This window comes from Cnephaeus nilssonii, assembly GCF_951640355.1.
Source record: "Cnephaeus nilssonii genome assembly, chromosome: 19".
Lineage (NCBI taxonomy): Eukaryota > Metazoa > Chordata > Mammalia > Chiroptera > Vespertilionidae > Cnephaeus > Cnephaeus nilssonii.
In genome coordinates, this window is record NC_137090.1 from 26986747 (window position 1) to 27000655 (window position 13909).

The 13909-nt window shown below is 40.7% G+C and overlaps 1 protein-coding gene across 1 annotated transcript in view; it reads right to left on the minus strand.

Moving 5' to 3' along the window:
* Positions 1-13909, minus strand: part of TOM1L1 (target of myb1 like 1 membrane trafficking protein) — a 49554-nt gene that overhangs the window by 7094 nt on the left and 28551 nt on the right. The window contains exons 8-11 of the mRNA XM_079797224.1: positions 7180-7313; positions 5499-5556; positions 5005-5122; positions 3600-3696 (exon numbers count right to left, since the gene is read on the minus strand). Of these exons, the coding sequence (XP_079653350.1) occupies positions 3600-3696; positions 5005-5122; positions 5499-5556; positions 7180-7313 (407 nt within the window). The remainder of the gene's footprint in view (positions 1-3599; positions 3697-5004; positions 5123-5498; positions 5557-7179; positions 7314-13909) is intronic.

Sequence of the window (13909 nt, forward strand, 5' to 3'; positions counted from 1 at the left end):
CAGCACGCAGAGGGCAGGTTAAAACTGTGGCATGAAACTAACAAGGCTGTCTGCCTACTGATATCAAAGTATCAACATTCTCAATAGGATTTAAATAAGAGCAAGCATCTCATAACATTCAAAAGGTCCAATATACAACCCAAACTTACGAGGCATTTGAAGAACTGGAAACATTTCAAGTGGCAAGAGAAAAGTCAAATAGACAGACGCTGATATCACAAGGACCCAGATGCTGAAATGATCTGAGATTTTAAAGCAGCTCTTACTGCAAATGCTTCAACAAGCAACTGCACTCTTGAAAAAAAAAAAAAAAAATGGAAACGTAGAAACCTCAGCAAAGAAACACAAGATGTGAGGAGCCGAATGGTAATTTTAGAATTGAAAACTACAGTAACTGAAATGTAACAATAACTACGGAATGAGCTTAACAACATATAGGGATGACAGAGGAAATAATCAGTGAACTTGAACATAGATCTACAGAAATTATCCAATCTAAAAAAAAGACAGGGAGAAAAGCAATGAACAGACCCTAGGGATCTATGGGACAATGACAACAGATCTAAGATGGGGGTTAACAAGAGCCCCAGAAGGACAGCAGAAAATGTGTAGTGTTGAAAAGATAATTGAAGTATTGCAAATAATAAAGGCTGAAGACTTCACAACTTTGTTGACAGACATAAACTCACAGAGTCAAGAAGTTCAGTAGAGTCAGTTTCCTGGCTCCCCAAAAACATACGTCCTTGTCCTAATTCCTGGAACCTAAGAATGTTACCTTAATTGGAAAAAGGGTCTTTGCAGATGTATTTAAGTTAAAGATTTTGAGATGACAACACCATCCTGTGTTATTCAAATGGGCCCTGAATCCAATGACAGGTGAGCTTGAAAGAGACAATTAGTGGGACTTTGAGAGAAAACGGCCACGTGAAGGTGGAGGCAGAAAACGGAGTGATGTAGCGACATGCCAAAGAATGCAGCCCCGAGGGGTGTGTGGTCCTGCTGAATCTTAGACTTTTAGCCTCCAGAGCTATGAGAAAATAAGTTCCTGTGGTTTTAAACCACCGAATTTGTGGTCATTTTTTTTTTATGGTAGCCACAGGAAACTAATACACTCAGCAAATCCAAAACAGCATAAACTAAAATCCATGCCCAGACACATCATAATCAAACTATTCAAAGTTAGAAAAAAAAAATTATTGAATAGTCAGAGAAAACACAGTGTCTATAGGGGACAACAATTTGAATGAATGTAGGTTTCTCATTAGAAACCATTTAGGCCATAAGACCGTAGAACAATGTTTAAAAACTGCTGGGGAAAAAATGAACTGCTAACCCAGAATTCTATATCCAGTGAAAATATCCTTCAGGAACAAATATGCAATAAAGACATACTCAAGTGAAATAACACTAAAATTCTTGCTTCTGATAAACCTGCTCTAAAGGAATGGCTAAAGGAAATTCTACAGAGAGAAGGGAAATTATCCTGGGTGAAAATAAAGGAGCAACAGAAATGATAAATATTGCATAAATATAATAGACTATTTGTCTCTTTTTTAGTTCTTTGAGATATACAGGATGTCCCCAGAAAATGTACACACACATCTGATAGTTCATTTGATGTTCCTTTCTTTTCAGATTTTACCCATTGGAGTTAATAATGATTCAAAGTGTGTATACATTTTTTGGGACACCCTGTATTTGTGGATTGCAAGCAAAATTCTAATATTGTCTAGTGTTAGTTTTTACCTCCAATGTATATGAATGTAATATCTATGATAACTATAATTTAAATGGGGGATCTATATGGTGATAAGGCTTCCACATTTCACTTGAAATGATCAAATACTGGTTCTAAGTAGACTTAAAAGTTATGTATATTGCAATCCCTAGAGTAATCAGTTCCTGCCCCCATATAGAAACTATACGAAGATACAATAGGTAAAATGGAATGCTGAAAGAAATATTCAAATAATTCAAAGTATGCAGGAAACGGGGGGGGGGGGGGGAGGAACACAGAGAAAACATTACACAATCATAGATCTTATTCCAAACATATAATTACATTGAATGGAAATGGTCTAACCGTACCAATTAAAGACAGGAATTACGAGAATACATAAAAATGCATGACACAACTATTTGCTATCTACAATAAACTCACTTCAAATATTTTGATACAGTTAAAAGTACAAAGATGGAACAAGATATACGATGCAAGCAAACACCAATTGAGAGAAAGCTAGAGTGGCCGTATTAACATCAAAGTAGATGTCAGGGCAAAGAAAATTACAAGGGACAAAGGGGGACATTGCATAATGATAAAAGGGTCAATTCACCAAGAAAATATAACAATCCTAAATGCATATGCACTTAATAACAGAGCTTCAAAATACATGAAGCAAACACCAATTTTACACGATCTTTTCAAGAACTATGACACAAGGGAGTTATTTTGGTGATGGTTACATGAATTTATATGTATGTTAAAGTTCCTAGAACTGTACATTAAAAAGGGATGGGTGTCAATTTTATCATAAGGAAATTTTTAAAAATTAAAGTGCAGAAAGAAAAAAAGAGAGCAGGCACTCAAATCAGACCCCTTTGAATTTGAATCCCATGTATGCACTAGTTGGGTAACCTTATTTTCTTCATTTGTAAAATGAGAATTATGGGGTACCTACCTCAGGCCTTTTGGGAGCACTTCCAAGAAATTGATAGGCATTTCTTATTCTTCTTAGCCTATTGCCTGATGCTAAGTGGGCTATAAATATGACCTATGACTTTATCCCTTCATCACTGTTTTGATCCTTTCTGTTATGAATAATTTCAGCACTCATTTGTTCTGTGATGAACACATTATACTGCAAACACAGGGAAAAATCTGAAGACCGTAAGACATTAGGATGGTTTATTTTGCCTCTACTGCTGAATCAGAATTTCTGGTGGCCAGAGCCACCCAAGTGATCTTCATGCATAAGAAGACCCATGAGATCACAGAGTAAAATAAGCAGCTATTAGCTAGAACTGCTACTTAATAGCTATATGAACTGGGACAAGTTCTATTCCCTAAGTTTCAGCCTTTCCTCCCATAAAATGAGAATAATGGTAACAGCATTGACCCAAGAACTTTTGCAAGGATTAAATGAAATGAACAAAAAGAGCTTATCAAAGCTCTTGGCACATAGCAAGTCCTTGGTTACTGGTGTGGCCATTACTCTTCACGATTCTGAACCTCATTTCCCTTCTCCTTCCTCTGTCATTGTATTTCCTCTACTTCCTGTTACTACATTAAAATGAACAGATACAGAGACAATTCATTGAAGGTTTATTACCTACCAAGTGCTATATTAGGAGGTACATACAGCATCTCACAGAATTTTTGTAAGATCCTAGCAAGTATTCTTAGAAGAAATGGAAGGCTTATGCTGGGTAAGTATCTTATCCAAAGTCACAGAGCTAGTAGGAAGCAGCATGCTGAGATCCTGACTCAGGTCTGTCTGATTCCCAAGTCTCTGGTTTTCCTACTGTGTCATGCTTTCTAGACTATGAGGAGTCAGAACGAGGTGGTGTTGGTTCTGGAGTAAGACGGACATACTTACATGGCTGTGTCTGTGTTTTCCAAGGCTAGCAGATCCATTTGTGCGCGAGGACTGGGCTGCAAGCTGTTCATTATCACAGGAGTTGGAGAGCTGAAACCTAGGACACAAAATGGACTTGTTGTTTGGCTTGAAAACATTTTGTTGGTAATCCATGGGGGGGAGGGGGAGGGGGGGCGGGAAGAGGAGAGAGAGATTTCTGTCACCATAAAATTATAGAATTTCCTCAAACAGAAATTAAAGAGCCTCGTTTAGGGTAACTGGGAAGAGAGAAATTCCCTGCCACAAGGAGAGGTTGTTGAGAAGGTAACAAATGTTATTGTGCTGGGTTTTCTAAAATCCCAAGCTGATCAGGAAGGAACGAGATTTTGCATGTCTTGTTCTGCCAACTTCCAAAGTAAAAATCTACTGTATATTCAGAGCTCTACCCTGGCCTCCCCAAATTCTTAACTTCCCATCTTAAGTGAGACACCCCAAAGAGAATAACTATCCCCCCCCCCCTTGCCCCCGGAAAATGCCTGATAAAAACGTAAGAAAACTCTTTAATGAAATAAGACTCCACACATCCCACTGGTCTACCAAGCAAGCAGTCAACGTTTCAGAAATGAAGGCAGTTACAGGAATACCACAAATTCAGTGATAACAAATATTTTGACTCTGGAAAAACCTCCTAATATAGAAAAACAAACTGATTTCAGTTTGGCAAACACTTCTGGACATTAGCATTTTGCATAATCCTTATTTTGTAATTTACCCAGATTTTTTTATAGAATAGTAGGACATAAACAAATACGATAGATAAGATAGGTAACCCCAAGCCAACATTTCATTTTATAAACATTATTCCTTTACCTTCACAGAAACCCATTAACATAACTACTGTTCTGACTTGATAAGGTAGGAAAGTCTCAGAGGTTAGGTGACTAAGAGGTGGCAGAACTGGGATTTCAACTTGGACTCTCCTCTGACTCAAAAGTCTATTTCCTCCTATATATTTTGCCACTATGTGGATAAGGTCTCACAATTCCTGAATTTCTCTACATCAAATACTCCCTTATCTGATGCTGTAGTATGGCAGAGAAACCCAAAGACAATAGTGTGTGGGTTCAGAGTAGACTTAAGTACCGGCCATGGAATTGAACAACCTCTACAAAGCAGGCCATGGGAATTCCAGGAGATTCTAAGCCAGTGGGATGAGTTTCAAGGACCTCCTCCCCTAGTCACATGACTTTCCTCTGCTGGGTATGACCCAACAACCATTGGCCAAGAAGTAATTACATCTCCTGATATAGTCCTGCTATTCAAACTGATGCCAGTCCTTCTCTGGTTGCATTTCATCATGAAACCAAGGAGATCTGTTTCACCTTAAGCTCTTCTGCTGGCCTAACAGACCTGCATGCTTGCTTACTTAAGTCTGAAAGCTGAGCATTCATGGCGTTGACCTCTTCCAGAGTAGCCCTATGATTCGGAGTGCTGGGACTTAGGTCAAGAAGATCACAGGATGGGGCAGAAGGTTCAGTGGCAGTCTGAAAATAAAGCAAACACAAATCTAATTTGGAAAAACCCTGGCAGGTCATTTATCACTTAGGCTTTCTCCCCGGAAGCTTTCCTTTGGAGAAAAGAAGATCCTATTTGGATCCATTCCATAGACAACAATGAGTACCAATCACATCTCACCCTCTACATGGGTTCCTGCTTAATTAGAGCGTCTTTTAATGACCTCTCATTAATAACTTGATGACATCAAGTTATTGAGGCAAGTACTGTATATCTCCAAAACCACCCCAATCATTAAGGAATGAGTCTCCTTTTCTAAGACTTATTTTAACATAAGCCTTGCTCCATACTATACAGTTTGTAAACTGTTCAGTTGTGTATTTTATAACATTTCTATTCACTTACATTGGTGTCTTCCCTCTGATTATTTTGCTCCAAAATCCTTTGTTGGTTTCGAGTAAACCTGTTTGAATTAGCAACATGGAAATATTGAAGAGAAAATGGACATGAAAATGCTACACTACTTAATAGATTATTAATATGCAAATATTTAGGAACAAAGACAACGAGCTTCATCACCACTCAATTCCCAGTAAAGTACTTTAAATCACTTTTTTTCAGTTTAGTATAGAGGTAATGAATGATGCCCTTTGAGAAAACAGCAAGAATATGAAAAGTATTAAAAACAATAAAATTCCATCCCCTAGAAAAGGTCCCTAATCATTTCTATCACCTAGAAACTGTCCTTAACATTACGATGTCTTTCCTCTCAGTATATTTTTCTGAAGGCTAATCTATTTCAAACTTAATTGAAATTATTCTTTACATTTTTCTGTATCCTAATTCAATACTTTGCAAGCATTTTTCTAGTTACTCAGAAGTTCAATTTTTAGTGGCTGCATATTTTACCTTATGAACGTACCAAATATTTACCTTTTCTTATTATTGCCAAATACTTAAGGTGTTTCCAATTTTGCCATTATAATTTTCCATTGAAGATTTAAATACATTTATCATATTTTCACTATCTTCATTTCTATAAGACATTTGATACCTACTAACAATATTGAGCTTTCATAACGTTTTAAAATTTTATACTGCTCATACACTGGGGGTAAAGGAGGAATAGTTAAATAAATAAACGAAGTAATGGCTTTGAAAAAATAGTAAAAGTTGAAGGTAGAAGCACAAGATTCAAGTACCAGCATTATTATCAAGTAGCCATATGACCACGGATATGATTTCCTGATCCTATTTCAACCACTTCATCAGAAAGTTTTTCTCAGGGGCAAGATGTCAGTAGATAATACAGGTGGATGAATGTGGAAATGCTTTGCAAGCTAAGAGTGGCTTTGGAAACAAGGAATTAATACTATGACACATCAACTCTGTGAACCCAAACACTTTAAAGTTGAAAAGCTTCCAGTTCATTGGACCATGCACTTGGTTTTAAGGATTTTTCCCTTTCTGAAACACATGTGATTTTCCTCCCGTCTACTTCTGCCCTTGGCTTCTTGTAGGCTAGTTAGTGATGTGCTGTGCATGAAAACACCCTTTACAGGTCCAGTCGTGAGCAACAAAGTTCCATTTCCTTATTTGCATGACTATTTTTATATGTTCACATAAAAAATTTCCTCATTGGCTGCCCTGGTTTTGCATAGACTATTTTTCTCCACATAAAATATTCTCCCCTCTTCCCTTCCCATATTCTTCTCCATCTCAAACTCAAGGTCAACTTCACATTCCCTGAGACTTTGTTTATAGCACTCATCTATTCGAGAGCCTAGGAGATGCTCAGTGCAGACAGAATTAGGTGATAAAGTCCAGGTCCCACTCACAGGTTAGAGGTTTATGCAGCCTAGATGCCCAACAGTGCTCCCAGCCCTGCTCATTCTCGCAGGCCACATCACAGGCTCCCAGAAGGCCAGGACCAAGATCCCTATCTTGGGAGGAAGGCGGCCTTGTTCTGAACCTGTTCTTGATCTTCCTGGGTGTTCACCTTGTAGGCCCTCTAATAAGAACGCTGAGTAACTGGTGGTGAAACCAGACTTGGAGGAGGGTTGAAGAGACTGCACCGTCTACTCACCTCTCATAGCCAAGGATGGCATTATTCAGATCCTCATTCACTTGGATGAGCTCAATAGTTACGTCTTCATTCTCCACCACCACGAGCAGGTCCATGATTCGCTCCTGCATCTCTCGACCCGTCTTGTAAAGTTTCTGTCAAAGAGAGGAGAGAGCTTTCTTCTTCCATGCTTAAGAATATTCTGGAAAGAGAACTGATTCACCAATACACAGGTGACCACCTCCCTCCACCTTGAGTCACCGACGGGAGATTACCAAATATTTAATTATGGATAGCTTATCCTTCCTATGAGAACACAGTGAGTTATAAGTGATTATATTTTCCTCTAAAAATCAGAACAGGTGTCATGAGGACAAATTGGTGCACTACATGGAACATAGGACTTGAAATTAGAAGCAGAATATGGGACTTCTGCTTATTAGCTGTACTGTTGGGCAGGGGCGCGGGCAGGAATCACTTGTTTTTTAAATCTCAATTTTCTCATTTGATAAATGAAAATTATACTACTTTCCACATCTGTTTCAAGAGCTGACATTTAAATAAAAGGAGGAAGATGAGGGAGGTAGGGGAGAATAAGAGGGGGATAAATGGTGATGGATGGAGACTCGACTTGGGGTGATGAACATACAATACAGTGCACAGATGATGTGTTGTACAGTTGTGCACTTGAAACCTGTATAATTTTGTTAGCCAGAGTCACCCCAATAAATTCAATAAAAAGGAAATAAATAAAATAAAATGAGATGTGCATGAGGAGGAATTCTGTAGCCACAAAGTACAACATCCAACAGAAAATAAGTCATTCTTAGAGATAGTGACAGAAAGTAAGTAGTTCAACATTTACAGCAATGTGATTTTCCCATTATGTTTTACTTAAATAACTACAGCATCACATTCCAAGATGAACGGAACCAGAATTTTAAAAGGAGTCCTGGATAATATCTTTATTCGAATGACCTAGAATCCCAGCAGTGAGCCTCCGAAGCACCTACATCTGGGGCTGAGGGTCTGAGAATCTACTTTTTTTTTTTTTTTAAAGAAGCATCAGAAGTGTTTCTTATACACATTGATATTTGCAAACTACTGCCTTACAACTGACCTCCTCCTAGCCAAACCTCCAAGTAAGCCCGAGTAGTGTAATGCTGACAGTAATATTCCTTCAAATCCACCGTGGCTGGAATTTGCCCATGTAATAGTCTACTAACATCGCACAAAAACACAGGGATGTTTCCCCTTTCAAAATGAAAGCGGCAGGACTTGCTAAGTCATCGCACTGTTACATTATCTGATATTATTTTCCCCTCAAGAAAGACCCGCTGAAAAACTGACGCTTCATGGAACCATTTAGAGTCTCAAACAATCTATTACAAGGCTCTGACAGGAAATCTCTAAATAAATAAATCAAACCATTACCAGCTGCCATTAAGACTCCGAGGGAAAAGCCACTACTCTCCACAAAATCATAACAAAAATATGTGCAAGATAAAGGGAAGTGAAAAGTGGTGGTGAAAAGCGAGATAGACAGATCGGTGCCAGATTCTGGGTTTTACACCTGCAACGTGCAGCGAGAAAACGGTCCTATTTGCTAAATAAAGGCTTGGCCACTCTCAGCTGTGCTAACCAACCTTTTTCTTACAGGTCCAGGTATTATAATATTTTCTGTTCTGTGGGCCCTTCATTCTCTGTCAATTGTGCCCTGAAAGCACCCATAGACTCAATGTAAAACAAGCAAGCTGAGTTGGGCTCACTTATGGCCACTGGTATGAGCGAGCAGAGTCTTTAGACTCAGTAGACCAAAAGCCTCTCATATACACAGACCTGACATGGAATTTAGTTACATTTTAGTTTCAGGTTTTTGTTTTTAAATCTATAAGACAAAGATAACCAACTATCTCATAGCGTTGTTGTAAGAATAGGAAATAATTGGAACCCCCCCGTGTCTGGCATACAGTGGGGAGTCAAGAAATGCATGATGGTTGCATAAGGAGGGATCACTAGAAGCTTAACTAGATAACTAGTACCCTCCTGTAATCTTCACACCACTACCGGGACCCAATATTATGCAAAGGCAAGAACTCAGAACAGCCTTTAATACAATCCCCTGATGAATGAGGACTGTTCCTTTGTTCTTGTGTTTGGGAGTGCACAGAAATCATTCTCCTCGCTCCCTGGCAGCCTTGCTAGAGCAATGTCAAGATCAAGGGACTCCAGTGGCTGTTGGAGGCCTGTGATTAAAAAAAAAAAAAGTAGTAATTAATCTGAAATGAATTTGCAACCAACATCAATAGCCCCATCACGTGAAGATCCTCCCTCTGCCCTCTGGACACAGACAGAAAGCAAACATGAAAGGAACACCACAGCTCTCAGCAGGTTTGCAAAGCAGAGTTCGCCAAACCTCTTCAAAAGCCAGCCCACTCTGATCTTTGCCATTGATGTCTGTCTCTGAGGAGGGCCAAGCCACCTGGAAATGGTGTGTAGATCAAGCGCCATGGACCAAAAGGACAGGTCAGACGTTCCCCACAGCAGGCACCTGCAGGGCTGTGCGTGTGGGAAGCCAGGGGGCGTGAGCCAAAACACACAGAGTAACAGCTGCTGCTGCATATGTCCAGCATGGAGCCCCTGGAATTGCCCCCTTTCACACCATATCAAGGCGAAGGCAGGCTTCTAAGTTAAAGTGAACTGAACAATCAATTCAAAAGTCGTTGGAGCAAAACAAGGAGCTCATTGATGGCTTCCTCTCCTGACATCCAGAGGGCTCCTACTCCTCAGGAGTTAACTCTGACTCGAATTGTCCCACATGCACCAACCTGATAAGAACGCTGAGTAACTGGTGGTGAAACAAACTCAATTAGATTAACTCAATTAGATCAACTCAATTAGATCAACTCAATACAAAGGGAAAGAAAAGTGTCGAAATATCTCCCCTGAAAAAGTTAATACAGGAAGAAGCGTTACTTGAAAGCCGTCTCTAGATATAATATCTGCATGGCGAGCCTCCTATTATCAGCCCATACCACATTTCCTCTCTCCAGGGCACCACACCCAGGCTGCAAGAGACCCAAAGAACATCTCTATCTGCTCAAAATAAAAACTATCCCCCACCCTAAAACCGAACATCTCTCAACCCAACTTGCTCCTGCAGTCTCTTTTGCCTTATACAAGGCCAGCTGAGTGAATGACAAATTAATTGTCAAGATAATCCTCAAGAAGATCAGCTCATTAGGACCCTTCCGACTCTGTCCCAACTATAAAAATTGTCAACATTTGGCTTACAGAAAAGTTTGTTTTCATTAACTCCTTAGCCCACTCCACCTCAGGTCTTCACCTGTCTATTGCCTGTGTCCATGGGCTATGCATATTCTATATAATGAAAGGCTAATATGCAAATCGACCGGACGGTGGAACGACTGGTCGCTATGATGTGCACTGACCACCAGGGGGCAGAGCTCAACGCAGGAGCTGCCCCGTGGTGGTCAGTGTGCTCCCATAGGGGAAGCGCTGCTCAGCTAGAAGCTGGGCTCACAGCTGGCGAGCGCAGCGGCGGTGGTGGGAGCCTTTCCCTCCTCCCAGCAGCAGTAAGGATGGCCTAAGCCATCAGTCAGACATCCCCCAAGGGCTCCTGGACTAAGAGAGGGCACAGGCCAGGCTGAGGGATTTCATGCACCAGGCCTCTAGTATGCTTATAAATTATTTGGTTATTCTCTTCCTACCCCTTCCACTCTTAATACCTTACTAGTTTCTGAGTGGTAAAGACAGTAAGAGTGATCAGGGGAGGATGACTTTTTTTTAAATTTTCCTTTCAGGATTTTTTCTCAACTGCTTACAAATTACTCTTACAGAATCAAATTTTACATTCACATGATTTGAAACATCTCTAATAAGCTAGAGTGAGGCTTTCTCTGGTCATACTTTGAAAATCTGAGCTCACTTTATTCTGCAGAAGATGAAAACATTCTGTTCTTTCATTGTCCTACTGGGGCTAGACAAAAACAAGAAAGACTAAAATGGGAGGTAACAGGAAAAGTCAGCTATTCAAGGTCAGAGTAAGTTGGTCCAAAGCCAAGTGCACAAGGCCAAGAAAGCAAATGCAAGAACACATGCAGTAATGTTTCATTCCTGTGACTAGAGCAAACGCTCTTTAACTCATCAGAATCTTTGTATTCCTCACTGGGAAACTAAAAATAATCCCAGTCCTCCCCCAACCCCCACCCCATAATGAAGTTCATAGTCCACAAGCAACATAGTGGTGGGGAAAGGTGTTCATTATGCAAAATAGTTTTACTGCCTGAGAGTCTAACAAAGAGTAGGAGCCCCATTAATTAGCAGAGCTTCAGGATTGAACTGTTCCCCATGGATTTGAGAACAGATAGGAGATTCCCAGTAAGTACACTGGATCTGGGATGGGAGGAAACAAGATGGAATGGGTTCCAAATGAACAGAACAGCTGCTAGAAGGTAAGCACCGACAGACAACATAGGAAGCAATTCCCAAGTGTAGAGGTTGGGTGTAATGTTAACAAATTGCATTAAGGCCTTCCTGATAACAAAATACCTAAAAAAGTTGGATATGATATAAAAATGTTTTAACATGCATGTCTAAACTTGCAAGAAAGTATGAGAAACCCTCAAAGGCTAGAAATAGGATCCAAAGATATGAGAGTCAATAAAGACATAAGGGCTTGAAAGGCACTCATCTCTAGTAACCAAGGTCAATCTCTAATAAACTTGGGAAGCAGGGGACAAAGCCTGAAGAAGGGGAGCTGGATCAAAGACTCCACTTGCCGCTTAGACACCTGAATGGTCCCTTCCTGCTGTGAAATAAGAACTATATATATGGGTCTCTGCTTCCGGTTCCTGACACGGATCTCCTAAATCCCCGAGTGACAGGTGCACCTTTTGTTCTAATGAGGGGACTCTTGGTGGGCTCCTGGACAGCTTCGGGATGGGGGCTGGTCACCAGAAAGACCAAACCGTGATTAGAAGCTTGTAACTTTCAGTCCCACCCTCCATCCTCTGGGAAGGGGAGAGAGGATGGAGATTAGAGTTAATAATTGATCACGCCTCCATGATGAAACTTGTGGGGAAGAAACTTTCCTCCACCTTCCAAAGGTTCTTTCAGCTGTTCTGACAATGAAGTCTGCATGAGACAGATCAACATAGAAAATAACCAAATTTAGTTACATACATATGCATAGGAGCGCCACGTACTAGTACAGGAAGAAGTCAGGGACAGAAGGTTAAAATGAGAAATATACAGTATATACACTGAGTGGCCAGATTATTATGATCTCTGAACGCATGATAATCTGGCCACTCAGTGTATATATGATTTGTTCTCTAGGACACCCAGCTGGTGTCGGAGACCTGGGCCCTGTGGGTAGTGTTGGTTTGAACAGTAGAAAAACACACACAAAGGTTTCCTTTCACCCTGTAACCACAACGGAAAAGGGTATCTCAGCCTTGACTTTCAGGAGGAGAAGGAAAATAAGTATTTTTCCTGAGAATTCTAACAGCCTTATTGCATCACCATCTTTGGGAATGAGACTCCCTGCCTTCCATGCTTAAAAACCCCAGGGAGTACTGGTCCTTTTTCCTCTGCCTGCTGAGGTTCCGGGTCCCCTTGGCAACCCCCTCAGTTCATTGGGGGGACAGTCTTTGTCCTCCTTTACAGTGTGAACAAAAATGGGGGCTATGCAATTAACCTGACAAGCTCTGGGGGAACCCGTGGCAGGCCTGACAAGCTCAGTGCCCAAAAGTAACCACACAGGAGAGTCTGATCATAAATTCCTAGCTGGGCAAGCCACAGCAGGCAGTCAACTCCCAGGCCTCCAGCTGCCGTGGCAAAGCCAGTCTTTATCGTGAGGGAGCCCTGTCCATTGTTCTTCTGCATCTAGGATAACACAGCTTTGCAATGTCGCAGTAATTTTCTTTTCTAGACCCTTCACTGGCACAACCGCAGGCACCAGAGCACAAGATTACCACAGCAGGAGACCACAGAACCCGTTGTTATCTTGTTCCCCAAATGTCAGTTCTATATACTGTAAATGTTAATTATTAACCATCCTGTACCCACCAATGTAAAAAGTTGTGTTTCTCCATTTTTGCTCTTTATCCAGTCCCACTGATTTCCCTGCCATGCTTTTTCCCACCTCGTTAATCTACCACAGATGCATTTTATGTACCTTCCTTACTGTATTTTTTCTTTCTTTCATTCTAAATGCAGAAAAGAAAGTGGCAAACTCCATTCACCGAAGCATTTTCTCAATCTGTTACAATTTTGCTTCTGGGCATGTCTTCAAAATGTAGTGTCAAGAAAACTCTTACAAAATTTTTCTATAGGCTACACTGTCTTTGGTCAACAACAGCCATACCGGAAGTTCCCGAAGGGTCTCTTTTGCCTGGGTGAGGCTGTGGGTTCCTCCCTTAGTCTGATCCCACCTATATTATTGGACACTGAATATTCTCACTCTTCTGCTCTCCTGATAGTCTATGGCCGTGGTCGGCAAACTGCGGCTCGTGAGCCACATGCGGCTCTTTGGCCCCTTGAGTGTGGCTCTTCCACAAAATACCACGGCCTGGGCGAGTCTATTTTGAAGAAGTGGCGTTAGAAGTTTAAAAAATTTGGCTCTCAAAAGAAATTTCAATCGTTGTACTGTTGATATTTGGCTCTGTTGACTAATGAGTTTGCCGACCACTGGTCTAGGGAGTTTATTCTTAGTTTCATATTTCTT